The sequence below is a fragment of the Ovis aries genome, chromosome 1, assembly GCF_016772045.2.
Source record: "Ovis aries strain OAR_USU_Benz2616 breed Rambouillet chromosome 1, ARS-UI_Ramb_v3.0, whole genome shotgun sequence".
NCBI lineage: Eukaryota > Metazoa > Chordata > Mammalia > Artiodactyla > Bovidae > Ovis > Ovis aries.
Window position 1 is genome coordinate 253,206,731 of NC_056054.1, and position 16,134 is coordinate 253,222,864.

At 36.1% G+C, this 16,134-nt stretch overlaps 1 protein-coding gene across 2 annotated transcripts in view; it reads left to right on the forward strand.

Annotated features, from left to right (window-relative positions):
- STAG1 (STAG1 cohesin complex component) overlaps positions 1-16,134 on the forward strand; it is a 469,514-nt gene that overhangs the window by 128,879 nt on the left and 324,501 nt on the right. For both annotated transcript variants that reach the window (XM_060395498.1, XM_012102945.4), the window contains exons 2-3: positions 6,592-6,703; positions 13,211-13,313. In XM_060395498.1, the coding sequence (XP_060251481.1) occupies positions 6,675-6,703; positions 13,211-13,313 (132 nt within the window). In that variant the 5' untranslated portion in view covers positions 6,592-6,674. The remainder of the gene's footprint in view (positions 1-6,591; positions 6,704-13,210; positions 13,314-16,134) is intronic.

Consider the following 16,134-nt stretch of genomic DNA (forward strand, 5'->3'; position numbering starts at 1 on the left):
AATGTCCATACATTTTGGACAAAGCAGTCTACAGATTTAATGCAACTTGTATCAAAATATCCATGGCAGTTTTCATAAAACTAGAAAAAGTTGTCCTAAAATTTATATGGAACTGCAAAAGACCCAGAATTGCTGAAGCAATCCTGAGGAAAAAGAACAAAGCATAGCCCTTTCAAACTTCAGACTCTACTACAAAGCTATAATATCTTACCTATTACAGAAAATAATCTGATAAAATGGTATAATTGAGTCACTTTGCTGTATACCTGAAACAAACATGGTATTGTAAATCAATTATACTTCAATTAGAAAGTTAACTATATCTTTATACATTGTGTATTCATTAACATAGCCATATAAATACTATTTTATTATTTTTCTTTTAAATTATAAAGGAAACAAATATGGGAATTACAAACCCAAAGTAAATGATGTTGGCTTCTGTATTTGCCTTTTAGTTCATTTTTCCAGTGTTTTCTGTTTTTTTTGTGTGTGTGTGGCTTCAAGTTACTGTTTATTGTTCTTTTATTTCTGCATAAGGGACTTCCTTTATTATTTCTTGTAGGGCATTGCAGGTATAGCAACAAGCTTCTTCAGTTTTTATTTTTCTGGGAATGTCTTCGTTTCTCTGTCATTCTTGAGTGATAGTTTGCTGGGTATAGAATTCTTGTTTTGATAGTTTTCTTTTAGCATTTTAGATATGTCATTCTAATGCTTTCTGGCTTCCGTGTTTAATGAGAAGTTGAATGTTAGTCTTATTGTGGATTCTGTGGATTACTTGTATGTGGTCAGCTTGTTTGTTTTTGTTCTTTAAGATTCTTTCATTAATCTGGCTTTCACAGTTTGACTGTACAGTTGACTTCTGAATCAAGTAGGTTTGAACTGCACTTGTTCACTCTTAGTTAAACAAATGTTTTTCAGTAAATACTAAAGTACTTCACAATCTGGTTGGTTGAGCACTGATATAGAATCATGGATATGGGCCAGCCAACTGCAAAGTTATATATGAAGTTTTTGAATGTGCAGGAAGTCAATTCCCTTAATCTTGTTGTTGTTCAGGAGCCAACTATAGTTTGTATCTGTGTGCCTTTAAAAAGATGAATTTCTATTTAGTTATTGTAAAGTGTTAGCAATATTCGTCATGTTTTTTAATAATGCTTAAATGTATCTTACACCCAGTAGTTTGTTTCTCCCACTCCCCATCCCTATGTTACCACCCTTCACCCTTTCCCACTGGTAACTACTATTAATAGTTTATTCTCTATATCTCTGTCTGATTCTCTCTTGAATTTCTCCTTCTTGGAGTTCATTTATCTTACTAATTGTGTAGATTTATGTATTTAAAATAGGTTAAGTTTTTGCCATGTATCTTCAGATATTCTTTCTTGTCTCTCTTTATCTACTTCTGGAAGTCTAAGTTCAATATCTGGGCTTAGACGGACATGATTTCTGTGAAAAAAATTTTTTTTCTGTTAATGGGCCTTCATCTCATATTTTTTTGTATGCCTTTTGAATTTTTGATATTATTAAAAAACGGAACATTTTCAATATGTCCAGTGTTGTAACATTGGACAGTAGGTTCTTCTCTCCTCCCCATGGTTTACTGTTGTCTTTTCAAGGGCTACAGTCATCTCTTTATTTGCTTTGCTAACCTGTTTTTGTAAGGACTGTATTCTTTGTCATGTGTGGGTCCTAAAATTTTGTTGTCTTGTTCAGCGGTCATCTTCGAGATTTCTTTTGCTAATGGAAACAAGTACTTTCTGGTTTTTTTTTTTTTTTTTTTTTTTGCAGATGGTCTATTAGCTGAGGTACTTCTTCAAAAATTAGGCAGGCTTCCTACAGCTTTGCCTTAGTATTCACTTTGTGCTTGCACGGAGAGCAAAGATCACCTAGAATTGAAAGCCAGTACTCCTTAGTTCTTCTCTAAGAATCCATCCAGCCCTGGGCATTCATGTAATACTCTCCATTTCCTTGCATATGTGATACCCCTTTAAAGTATTTTCTCCCCAAATATCTTTCTTCTCCCCCTTTTTAAGTTTGAGGCTTTTTAGATTGTTTTATTCTTATACAATCCACTCTCTTGCCCCAGACAGCTACTTGTATCACTGTCTGTTTAAATGCTTTTGAAAGATAATAGTTTTTCCAGAAAAAGGAAAAGGAAGCTCGTCAAAACACTCTGCTACAGTTTTAGAGAACGGGTCCATGGTGTTCTCTTGGGCATTAGCAAGCCACACCAGTAACTTGGTCTACTGTCCTTGTGGGCTATGGAGATGGCATATGAGTAAGCAAAAATACTACTGTGCTCTCTTATCAAATGTAATAGATGACTTTTAGGCACTCCTCTCTTTATCATAAACTTTCATTAGATTCCAGATGTTCATAAGAGATGAGCTTTGTTGTATTTTTGGCCAAACTAAGAGTTGCTTCTGGCTTCCCTGGTGGTTCAATGGTAAAGAATCCACCTGCCAATATAGAAGATGTCTGTTTGATCCCTGGGTCAGGAGGACTCCCCTGGAGAAGGAAATGCAACCCACTCCAGTATTCTTGCCTGGGAAATCCCATGGACAGAGGAGCCTGGTGGACTACAGTTCATGGGGTCCCCAAAAAGTTGGACTTAACTTAATAACTAAAAAACAACAAAAGTTCCTTTACTGGAGGGCCTAATTTTTGAGGTTTCCTAGTCTTCCATTTTCCATGACATCATTTCTTTCTTTTGTTGTTGAAAGATTGACAGTTCGATTTTCATGATTTTTTCCACTTCGCATTTCAAACATTGCTTATCTGCTTTTCAGCTTACATTGTTTGAGTTGGTGATGGACAGGGAAGCCTGGCGTGCTGCAGTCCACAGGGTCACAAAGAGTCAGACACAACTGAGTGACTGATCCCATGGACCCCAACACTCCAGGCTTCCCTTCCTTCACCATCTCCTGTAGTTTGCTCAGACTCATGTCTGTTGAGTCAGTGATGCCATCCAACCATCTCATCCTCTGTTGTCCTCTTCTCCTGCCTTCTCTCTTTTCCAGCAGCAGGGTCTTTTCCAGTGAGTTGGCTTTGCATCAGGTGGCCAAAGCATTGGAGCTTCAGCTTCAGCATCAGTCCTTCCAATGAATATTCAGGACTGATTTCTTTTAGAATGGACTTGTTTAATCAGCTTGCATAGTTTCTACTGAGAAGTCTGATCAGAATTTTTTGTTTGTTTCTCTGTTTATGAGGAATTATGTTTCTTTTGTTTCCTTTTGAATTTTCTTCATATTTACCAATATTTATATTTTAGAATATTCGTGGGAATTCTCTGATCTTTCTTCTGTGTTTTAAAATCTCAAATTACTTTTGGAAAGCTGTTTGCTACCTCTTCAAATGTTTGTTTTTGCCTTGATGTTTCTCTCTCCTAAATTCTAGTTGTGTGTTATTCTGTTAGGTATTGTGCCATGGCCTGTCTTGGATGCTCTGTTTTGTCTCACTCTGCTTTTTTTTTTTATTTAATAAACTTTAGTTTTAAGGTAAGGTTTAGGTTCTCAGCAGAATTGAATAGAAGTTAGAGAGATCCCCCATAACTCCTGTTCCCACATATATATAACCTCTTCCATTATTAACATCCCACATCACAGTGATCCATCTGTTACAATCAGTGAACCTATGTTGACAATGTCATTATCACCCAGTGTTTGTAGTTTACAATAGGGTTCACTCTTTGTGTTATATATTCTATGGGTTTTGTTTTAAATGTACAGTTTAGATGTATCCATAATTCTAGTATCATACAAAATAGAGTCTGTGCCCTAAAAATCTTTTGGTATCACTTGTTCATCTTTGCTATCATATAACATTTGGCCACCCCTGATATTTTTACTGTCCTCATAGTTTTACCTTTTCCAGAATGCCATGTCATTCAAATCATATAGGGTGTAACTGTTTCACATTGGTTTCTTTTCGTTATTAATATGTTTTTGAGCTTCCTCCATGTCCTTTCCTGGTTTGATAGCTCATTACTTTTAAGTGTTAAGTAATAATGAATTTTCAGTTCATTTGGGTAAATACAAAGGAGTGTGATTGTTGGTAGTACTGGTAGTTGGTAGTACTGTTGATTGTAGTCTATGTATTCTGGCATATTCATTTTTTTCTAAAGTAGTTTTCAGAGGACCTAAATAGATATTTGGAGAAGGCAATGGCAATCCACTCCAGTACTCTTGCCTGGAAAATCCCATGGATGGGGGAGCCGGGTAGGCTGCAGTCCATGGGGTCGCGAAGAGTCAGACACGACTGAGCAACTTCACTTTCACTTTTCACTTTCATGCATTGGAGAAGGAAATGGCAACCCACTCCAGTGTTCTTGCCTGGAGAATCCCAGGGATGGGGGATCCTGGTGGGCTGCTGTCTATGGGGTCGCACAGAGTCAGACACGACTGAAGCAATTTAGCAACAGCAGCAGCAAATAGACATTTTTCAGAAGAATATACACAGATAACCAAAATCTACATGAACAGGTACTCAACATCACTAATCTTCAGGGAACTGAAAATCAGAGCCCTAATGAGGTCTTCCCTCACACCTATTTGAGGATGTCTTTGATCAAAAAGATGAGAGATATTCTTGTTGAAGATACGGACAGAACAGAAACCTTGTTCACTATTGGTAGAAATGTAATTTGGTATAATCTCTAGAAAACAAACAATTAAAAATAAGACTGTTATATTATATATATAATATTATATAGCAATCCCACTTCTCAGTATATATCCACAATAAATGAAATCATTATCCCAAACATATAGATGTATTTATCCCGTGCTTACAGCAGCGTTCCAGTTTGCCTTGATTCATGGACCTAACATTCCAAGTTCCTATGCAGTATTGCTCTTTGCAGCATCGAACCTTGCTTCTATCCCCAGTCCCATCCACAACTGGGTGTTGTTTTTGCTTTGGCTCCATCTTTTCATTCTTTCTGGAGTTATTTCTCTACTGATCTCCAGTAGCATATTGGGCACCTACCAACCTGGGGAGTTCTTCTTTCAATATCCTATCTTTTTGCCGTTTCATACTGTTTATGGGGTTCTGGAGGCAAGAATACTGAAGTGGTTTGCCATTCCCTTCTCCAGTGGACCACATTCTGTCAGACTTCTCCACCATGACCCGCTCGTCTTGAGTGGCCCCACAGGGCATGGCTTAGTTTCATTGAGTTAGACAAGGCTGTGGTCCGTGTGATCAGATTGGCTAGTTGTCTGTGATTGTGGTTTCAGTCTGTCTGCCCTCTGATGCCCTCTCTCCGTGCCTGCCGTCTTACTTGGGCTTCTCTTACCTTGGATATGGGGAATCTCTTCATGGCTGCTCCAGCAAAGTGCAGCCGCCACTCCTTACCTTGGACACGGGGTAGCTCCTCCCAGCCCCTGCCCCTGACCTCGGGCGTTGGGTAGCTCCTCTCGGCTGCTGCCCCTGACCTCGGATGTGGGGTAGCTCCTCTCGGCCATGCATATTAAAAAGCAGAGACATTTCTTTGTCAACAAAGGTCCGTCTAGTCAAGGGTATGGTTTTTCCAGTAGTCATGTATGGATGTGAGAGTTGGACTATAAAGAAAGCTTATCATTGAAGAATTGGTGCTTTTGAACTGTGGTGTTGGAGAAGACTCTTGAGAGTCCCTTGGACTGGAAAGAGATCCAACCAGTCCATCCTAAAGGAGATCAGTCCTGGGTGTTCATTGGAAGGACTGATGTTGAAACTGAAACTCCAATACTTTGGCCACGTAATGCGAAGAGTCTGACCCATTTGAAAAGACCCTGATGCTGGGAAAGCTTGAGAGCAGGAGAAGGGGACGACAGAGGATGAGATAGTTGGATAGCATCACCGACTCAATGGACATGGGTTTGGGTAGACTCCGAGAGTTGGTGATGGACAGGGAGGCCTGGCGTGCTGCGGTTCATGGGGTCACAAAGAGTCAGACACGACTGAGCAACTGAACTGAACTGAACTACAGCAGCATTATTTACCATAATTGAAATATGGAAACAGCTTTATGTGTCCATGGTCTTAATGAATAGAGAAAACCTGGTTGTCTCTGTGTACACACGGTGGAATATTACTCAGTCTTTAAAAAAAACAAAAAAAACAACTGATCATTAGACGATTTGGATCAGCCTGGAGGGCATTATACTAATGAAATTAGCACCACAGAGAAAGGCAAATATCACCTGAAATCACTTATATGTGATATCTATAGAGCGGGAAGATTCATAGAAAAAGTAGTGGAAAAAGTAGTTGCCAAGGGCAAAGTGGTGGAAATAAGGAGCGATTGGTGAAAGGGTACAAACTTTGTTCTAAATGAATATAGTCTGAAGATCTAATGTATAATAAGGTGACAGTAGTTGATAATACTTTCTTGTATAATTGAAATTTGCTAAGAGAGTAGAATATATTAAAAGTTTGGGCCAAAAAAAAGGAAGATATGTGAGATGATGGATGTATTAATTAACTCAATGAGGGAAGCCCTTCACTGTGTGTCCATATTTCAAATCATCTTGCTGTAACTATCTTATAGTTTGTCAACTATACATCAGTAAACTGGAAAAATAATTTCTTTCTTTCTGTTTTAATTAACAGGATTACCTTTGAGGTTATTTTGAAAGTTTTGAGTTGTACAGCACTTGATTATTTTGCTGCATTGTGGAAAGATCTTTGCAGCAATGATTACTTCAGAGTTACCAGTGTTACAGTAAGTATTACAGCTTTTCATTTTTTTAAGTGCATGTCACACTTTTCTGTATCAAAATACTTTTATTAATGAGACATGAAATGTGTTCTTTGATAGTTGGGCAATATGTTTGAAGTAAAAGAACTATTAAGAGGGTATAATTATTATATCCATCTATAGCCTTTGCATTATAATGTCAGTATGTAATGTCCAAGTTACTGAACAAAAAAGTTACTGTCTTATTTTAGGATTCAGCAGAAACTATGACCATGGGCTGGTTTGACATGCCAACCTCTTCTGTAAATAAAGTGTTAATGAAACAAAATCACACTGACTCCTTTGCAGAATTGTTTATGTGCTAGAGAAAAAATTAACCTGCAAACAAATATTTTGTTTGACTATATAGACAAGAATTTGTAGACCTCTATCCCATATCACCCTCTCACCCCATGCCAGAACTTCTTTTCCCTGAGATTGAGATTGTAATTGATGAGTCCGTCCTGGCATTTCTAATGGCATCTAATTAGATTTTTTTGGAGTTACAGGACACATCTAGAATTTGATCTTGTTTTTTATTCTCTGGGAAATGTGATCATGTAATGGCAAATTCTTTGCCCTTTATAGGTTTCATTCAGCTTCAATGTAGGAATCTATATACTCTGATCATGTATGATAACAGCAGTTTAGATATAATGAAAGTGACCAACAGTTTACATAATTATTTATATATTTTTATAGTTCCAGAACATTTATATGTGTCTTTTCTAAGAAACTGTAGTCTCCTTCCAGTTGGTCTCCTGTCCTTCCTTTTTTCCTGTAGAGTTTTAAGACAGAATGCTATCCAAATTACTTTACATGCTAAAAGCCATCAATACCTACCCTACTCATTTGTCTGAATATGAAAGTGTTAATCGCTGAGTTCTGTCCAACTCTGTAACTCTCCAGGCTCCTCTTTCTAGGGGATCTTCCTGACCCAGGGATCAAACCCTGGTCTCTTACATTGTCGGGAGATTCTTTACTGTCTGAGCCACCTGGCAAGCTTTCCTATTCATTAAACATTATTAAATATTGCCAATTACAACATATTATTTATTCCAATAAATGTTGTAGTAGAGCTATGCTAGGCTTTGAGGAGAAAGATCAAGTGGAAAAAACTTACCTTGTCCTTGCTGCCATGACGCTTATATAGATAGATATTAATCAAATAATCACCAACATATGGATTTAAACTGCCATTGGTGGTTTGAAAGTAAGCTAGAGGATTTTATTAGAATTTTAATACATGCCTTGAGTTAGTCTACTTTTCTAAGGAAGAAGTGTAGGGAGTTAGGAGGAATCATGATAGGCTGAATCACAGTGTGTTTGAGGGACTGAAATAAAGCTGTGATTTCCGCCCCCCCAGGATTAAAGATGGAGAGTGGGGTGAGATATGGCTTGCAAGTAGAATAGGGCTGTATTGTATAGGACCTACTAAGTCTTAAATTAAAAATTTTGAGGTTGTTTTCCCCCGGCAGTAGAAGAAAGTCATCGTAGAGTTTTAATCATGAGAGAGATAGAATAAGATATATGCTTTGAAAATCATTCTTAGTACATAGTATAGTGATTTGATTGGAAAAGGCAACAGAAGAAACGAGGAGTCTTACTAGGAGAAAGGTGTTGCAGTGTCCAGGCCAGAGATAATAACAACTTGAACTAAAATGATTACAGTGAAAATGGAGAGAGTAAGACAGAATTTAGAGAGTTTTCAGGGAATTAAATGACTTTATAAGGTTGAATATGATTTTTCTATTCTCTTTATTTATGTCCAGTAGTCATTTGCAGGCTTTTTGGTAGAGCAGTTTGGTTGACGTTTGAATTTGCATAGCCCTTGAACCATCTTTCTGTGTCTGTTCTAGAGAGATATTTGTTGATGTGTAATAAGAGTTAAGGTGGAAGGATAGTTGTTTCACCTCTGTTTGTGGTAGTTAAAAACTGGAGACAGTCTTAAGTACTCACAGATAGGGAACATATTATAGAGTAGCATTTAGGAATCCTTTGTATTTGTAGGAAAATTCCTACTAATTTAAGTTTAAAAAATTAAAATGTAGACATTGCTTTGTATTTATGTATATATATGCCAGAACATAAGTATTTATGACAGTATTGATAAAACTTAATAATCTTGTTCTGCAGATTGAAATTCAGAGTTAGGGTATAGTGAAGTGAAACTCTTCCTTCTATTCTTATATCTTGTTTGAAATTAAAAAACATATTTATATATCATGTATTCTAATAAATAAAAAACACGTAAACTGATTGAAGTATGTTAGTTGTTTGTTGGTAATAGCTTTCATCTTTTAAGCTGTCTGAAGTGTGAAGAATTAAAAAGCAATTGTACTTTTTTTTGTTGTCAGTGAACTATTGCTGAAGGATAAATTAATTTCACTAATGGGACACATTTTGTATCCTTGTAACAAATTTGCTTTTGTAGTTGCCTGGAGATTTCTATAAGCATCAAAAGTACTAGTGTATTCTGTCCACATAAGAGAAATACTAAACATAATATTTGCATTCTGCTATCCTGCCATGGAGATAGAGAATTCACTTTTACCTTGAGATCTAAGGTTTTAAGATCTTTCATTTCCTCATCTGTAAAACTGAGACATCAATATGTTGTCTTAATAAGGTTTTGTGCATTGGTGATGTGTATAAACTGGCAGACAGTATATACTAAATGGTCTATTTGGATTATAGTGAGGAGAAAAAGCAGTATGATTTTTTATTCTTAATTAAATCAGTGATTGAAAGACTACTGATACTGTTTCAGAAACCTATTTTTATAAATATTATTGGAACACAGCAATATCCATTTACTTACATATTATGAATGGCCATATTCATGCTATGGTCCACAAGTTGAGTATCAGATACAGAGAACTTCATACCATTCAGCCTAAAATATTTACTGTATAGCTGTTAAAGAAAATGTTTGCTGACCCTTGGACTAGATCAGTATTATTTATAGTTTTAAATACCAAATTGCCTTTGAAGGTTTGCAAACAAAGAAGGAACGTGATAGGAGAATATTAGTGGTAGTAGTGTGTAGAGTTGCTTGGACAGGGAAATGTTAGAAGCAGAGAGATAGGTTGCAATTAACTCAAAAAGTTGTGGTTATGGTAGTAATCATAAAAAGAATGGGAGACAGAATTAGTATATAGAGGATGATTCAGGAAGAGTTTTAACTGATGGCCTAAGAGAAGGACTGATGTGAGTATGAGTACGACAGGATAATGGTGACAATAATAAGTTTGTAAAACAGTGCAAATTTGGGTATTAATAAATTAGTTATTTAGTGATATTGCTTTGAGTAGACAGCTAGAAATAAGTCATAATTGAACTTAATTTTATGTGTGTTATTTGGTGAATTTGCAGTGGTATGCAAAGAAGTGTTACACATGCAGTTGAAAATCTTGAATTACAGATAGTTGTAGTGATAATATACTGAAGTCATTTGCATAAAAGTTGCATAAAAGTTCCACATGAATTGGATGAGCTCTCCAAGAGAGGTTAGTTTAAAGGGAAAAGAGCAGATACTAATGAGATGAGCTTTAAGGGATCAAAACAAAGAGAGTGGAGCTAAGAGCCATCAATGGAGCAGTTTCAGAAATATTAAGTTGTGAATTGAGTTTACCATTTGCTTTGTACCCTTCCTCTTACTTGCAGTTTTATATAGATGCAGCTAGTAATATAGAATTCAGTGAAGATATTTTTGTTAATATTATCCATGCGTTTTTAATGCCATGCTAGGGCCAGTCTGTATTGGCCTAGAGAGCTGAAAATTAAATTTCCAGAAATTTTGTGACCTTGTTAAATATAACATGCATGCATGTGTATGTGCTAAGTTGCTTCAGTTGTATCCGACTCTTTGTGACCCTATGGATCTCTGTAGCCTTCCAGACTTCTCAGTCCATGGGATTCTCCAGGCCTGAAGACTGGAGTGGGTTGCCATGCCCTCCTCCAGGGTGTCTTCCCTACCCAGGCATAAAACCTGTGTCTCTTATGTTTCCTGCATTGCAGGCAGATTCTTTACCACTGGTGGCCCTGGGAAGCCCATATATAACATAGCTATTATGGAAAGTTAAATTATGCAAGCTTAAAATTAAATAAATCCTATTAAAAATAACAGTACGTTTTCAAAACTCATCACTTCCTAATTATTTTACATCTTACTATTTTCTATGCTTACATCTTACTATTAGGTTTTTATTTACACCTCTTCCATGTATGGTGGAAATACTTTGTAGTAGTGTACTACTATTGTTAATTACTTCTCAACTCTGTATTTGGTGATGTCACTTTGCTAGTTTGAATTTGGTTGTGTTAAGAGTATTCACTGTATGAAAGTCAGCAAACACTATAAATCAGGACTCAGTGAATTGTTTCATTGTTTGTGGACACAATAAAATGATGGAGAAATTGTTAATAATGCAGATTAAACTTAAAGATCTAACAGGTCTTTAGTCATTATATTATGACACCACAAAAATTTGATGACATATCCTTCTAGTGTTTGAAAACTATTACATATGCAATTCAGTAAAAAAGATGCTCACAACATTGACTAATGAGTGAAGTTACAACAGATGGCTTTGTCATTTCTTTTGCATTCTGTTCATTAAAGTGTACAAAGGTAGCAACTGTCTTTCACGTCAAAAGCCTGTTCGCTCATCAGTTGAAACCATAGGTTAGCTAGGGATACAAGAGTTTCACAAAATTGTCAACATCATTTTATATGAATCTGTAAACTAGATAGATGCTTAGAATTCTCCAAGACAGGCTTCAGCAGTATGTGAACTGTGAACTTAAAGATGTTCAAGCTGGTTTTAGAAAAGGCAAAGGAACCAGGGATCAAATTGCGAACATCTGCTGGATCATGGAAAAGCAAGAGAGTTCCAGAAAAACATCTATTTCTGCTTTATTGACTATGCCAAAGCCTTTGACTGTATGGATCACAATAAACTGGAAAATTCTTTAAGAGATGGGAATACAGACCACCTGACCTGCCTCTTGAGAAACCTATATGCAGGTCAGGAAGCAACAGTTAGAACTGGATATGGAACAACAGTCTGGTTCCAAATAGGAAAAAGAGTACGTCAAGGCTGTATACTGTCACCCTGCTTATTTAACTTCTATGCAGAGTACATCATGAGAAACGCTGGGCTGGAAGAAGCACAAGCTGGAATCAAGATTGCCAGGTTATCGATAACCTCAGATATGCAGATGATACCACCCTTATGGCAGAAAGTGAAGAGGAACTAAAAAGCCTCTTGATGAAAGTGAAAGAGGAGAGTGAAAAAGTTGGCTTAAAGCTCAACATTCAGAAAACAAAGATCATCGCATCTGGTCCCATCACTTCATGGGAAATAGATGGGGAAACCTCTGATTTTTGGGCTCCAAAATCACTGCAGATGGTGACAACAGCCATGAAATTAAAAGACGCTTACTCCTTGGAAGGAAAGTTATGACCAACCTAGATAGTATATTCAAAAGCAGAGACATTACTTTGCCAACAAAGGTCAGTCTAGTCAAGGCTATGGTTTTTCTAGTAGTCATGTATGGATGTGAGAGTTGGACTATAAAGAAAGCAGAGTGCCGAAGAATTGATGCTTTTGAACTGTGGTGTTGGAGAAGATTCCTGAGAGTCCCTTGGACTGCATGGAGATCCAACCAGTCCATTCTAAGGGAAATCAGTTCTCGTGTTTATTGGGAAGACTGATATTGAAGCTGAAACTCCAGTACTTTGGCCACCTGATGCGAAGAGCTGACTCATTTGAAAAGATCCTGATGCTGGGAAAGATTGAGGGCGGGAGGAGAAGGGGACGACAGAGGATGAGGTAGTTGGATGGCATCACCGACTCAATGGACATGGGTTTGGGTGGACTCTGGGAGGTGGTGATGGTCAAGGAGGCCTGGCATGCTGGGGTCATGGTGTTGCAAGTAGTTGGATCCGACTGAGCGACTCAACTGAACTAGATAGAATTTATGATAAAGAATATTGTGCATTTTTATTATCGCTTGTAATTTGTGTGCTCTACTTTATATTGGTACCGTTTCTAATAATTTATGTGCATAAATTTTTTGAAGTGCCATTCTTAAACATTTACTAACACACTTTCATTATATTATGAAATGAATAAAGTTCCTCCCAAACCTTTATTTTTTTTAATATTGAAGAATTAGCCTTTTGCAGTTGTACTTTGCATTTATATTTTCTATAGTAGCTGCCATTTCCACAGTTTTATTTCCTTGTCAGTATTTCTCGGTTTGGTAAATCATTTTATTCATTGTTATGTAATATTAACCAGGGAGGGTAATATTTTGAATTTGCTAGAGATTTTTTCTGAACCTGAAAGTATAAACCACTTCTAATCAGCTATATGTGTACATACAGCAAAAGGTAAGAAAGCTAGAGGAGTAGAGCTGTATTGTATTATTAATAGATATGTATTTATTAATTTGTTCACTAAAATAATGTATCATATTTTCTAGAGATTCAACTAATGAGACTACTGCCCATTCTGATGCTGGCAGTGAACTTGAAGAAACAGAGGTCAAAGGAAAAAGAAAAAGAGGTCGACCTGGCCGGCCTCCAGTATGTATATACTTGTCATCTTTGTTTCTATAATGGTTACCAAGGAAAGGTTCTTGATATGAGCTATTTGTTAATTATAATACTGTTAATACTTTATAAAATCTCACTGACACATTAGAATGTCTTGGAAACTTTGCTTCATAAATAGCCTTAACAGTGGTTAGAAAATTAATTACAGTATCTTCTTTGCTTTTCATGCCTCTCTTATAAATAAATCGTAGTCCGTGTGAAGGGATTGGGAAGATGATCGACATGGAATAAGGTGTAGTTATGATTTCCTTGCTTTTTATTTTTAGATGCAGCTCTGATTTCTTGTGAGCTCTTTATGTATTTTTGTAGTATTTGAGTTCAGTCTCAGAATATATTCTCATTTACACATGATTGAGTTTAGAAAAGCTCTAAGTATTCTTACTGTATCATATCTTTATGTCATATGAGTACACAGTCATTTAATTGAAAGTAGTACTGTCAGAGACGTAGTATCAATGGTATCAGTGGGTTAAGGCTTGTATTATTTTATACTCACCTTTATAAGAATAAAGGTGAGTTGACTTTGTTATTGCAGTTTTCAAATTTTGTTTTATAGAAGTTCTTACGGAAAAATTTAGCCCTTTTCTATGGAAATCATAATAGTATAATAAACTCTCCATATAAATCTAAGTTACAGCAGTTAACAAGTCATCGCCAATCTTTCCTGTGTTATTTTTGAAGGTCATTGTAGATAGCATTCCATCTTTGAATATTTCAAAATGTATCTAAAAAATAAGAGCTTCCCTTCTCTCTTTTTTAAAACATCACTCCATGACTTAGCACCTAAACAACAACCAATATCATTCTCATAATGCAAGATGACAGTATTTTAGCAAAATCTCCAAATAAGACATTTAAAGTTTATAATCATCTCATAAATATTATCTTTTAAAAATTAGTTTGTTAGGTTGACTCATGATCTACCTATTGCAGTCAGTAGCTATGTTATTTAACCCGTTATTATGTATGCGTGTCGTTTGTAGTGACTTAAAAATGTTTTTTATGTTAATTTTGTTCTATCAGTATTTATCTGTTTGCCACAGTTTCTTATTAGATTCAGTGAAACTCCGTAGCTTTTACTTTCCAGGACAGTCTAACATCAACAAAGAAAGGGATAGAAGGATGACTTCTACAGTTTTCTTTACACTTGATTTTATCCTTCGCCTTTATATAAAGTAAAAAATAGTGGAGGAGAAGACATATATTATAGGCACTCTTTATAGTCCTTAATTTTGTAGAAGTATTTGATGCTGTGGTATTCCTTTAATAAACATGTTGGGCAAAGTGAGAGTCTTGTACCTAGAAGTGGTAGACTCTTTTAGTTTGTCTTACTACTGTATGGTTTTTCTAAGACTATTAGCAAGTCACATTGCTTTCTCTAGGATTCATTGTTTATAAGTACACATTTTGAAATAAGAGAAAAGTTGCTTGAAAATAGTAGAATAAACTGCAAACATGATTGCTTTGTTGAATTTGTTCCCCTCCAATTAAAATTCTTTACTTAATGATTCAGGCTAAGTGCTGTCTTCTTCAAGAACACCTTTATTTATTTATTTATTTTCCTAAACAGAATTTATCACTGCTTCAGCACTCTGTTGTATTATTTTTTATAACCTATTTAGTTTTAACTTGTCTACAGCTATATTCATGTAATGTTTTGCTTTCCTGATGAAAAGGAGTCTGTGTGTCCAAATGCTTAGCTCTTTTGTGGTTAGAAATAAGATTTTATTTTTAGTGAAATTGGATTCCCTGGTGGCTCACACTGTAAAGAATTTGTATGCAGTGCAGGAGACCAGGGTTGTGTGTGTGGATAGAGAAGATCCTCTGGACAAGGGAATGACTACCCACTCCATTATTCTTGCTTGGAGCATTCCATAGGCAGAGGAGCCTGGTAGGCTATAGTCCATGAGTTTGCAAAGAGTATAACATGACTGAAAGACTAGCACTGACTTAATGAAACTGCTACTACATAATCTAATATGTAAATAGTACATGTTCATCCCATGTTTCTAGTATGGAAAAACTGTCAACCATCATAGGATAGTAGCATTCTAGAGCCATGTAGACTCTAGTACTTATATTCACACTCATTAGTCACATAGCATTTTATATTTTTACCTGACTCAGACCCATTTCTTAACCTTGGAAACAAAAGAGCTGCCTGAGTTTCTACTCTGGGCTTGTACTGTATTGATGTTTTTTTATGTCATTTAATCTTCACACCAGTAGTGTTAAATAGGTCTTGTATGCAGTTTACAAGGTAGAAAACAAAAAAAGAAAGTGGCTGAGGTCACATTGTTGCATAAGAAACAAAACTAGGATTTAAATTCATAACTTACCTCCCAAACTCTTTCCCTCAAGAATGCCAAAACACCAAGATGTTAATTAAAATTGAGAGGTATAATTGTCAGGATGATCATATTTGAGTTATGCCACAGTACCTGTTATGAAGTTGGCTTGGGCACTTTCTATCAGCTGGCTCCATTTTGAACAATTCTAAGTTTTGGTTCATAAACCCTTTGTTAGTGTTCATTCTTGTTAAAAGGACTTCATGGATCTCTGATTTTACTAATTTCCTCAGGGAAATGAAAACAAATTTTATAAGGACTTTGGGCAGCATTATTTTCCTTATTTCTAAATTCTTAGGAGACATCTCATTTTTGGTGTTTCTTTTCAGTAGGTTATTATTTCAGAGACTTTTCTTACTGAACTGTTACTTTGCAGATGTCCTATTCGTACTTGTTGTTATTGTGGCTCTAAAAGGATGATGCTATCCAAGAGTTGCCCTAAC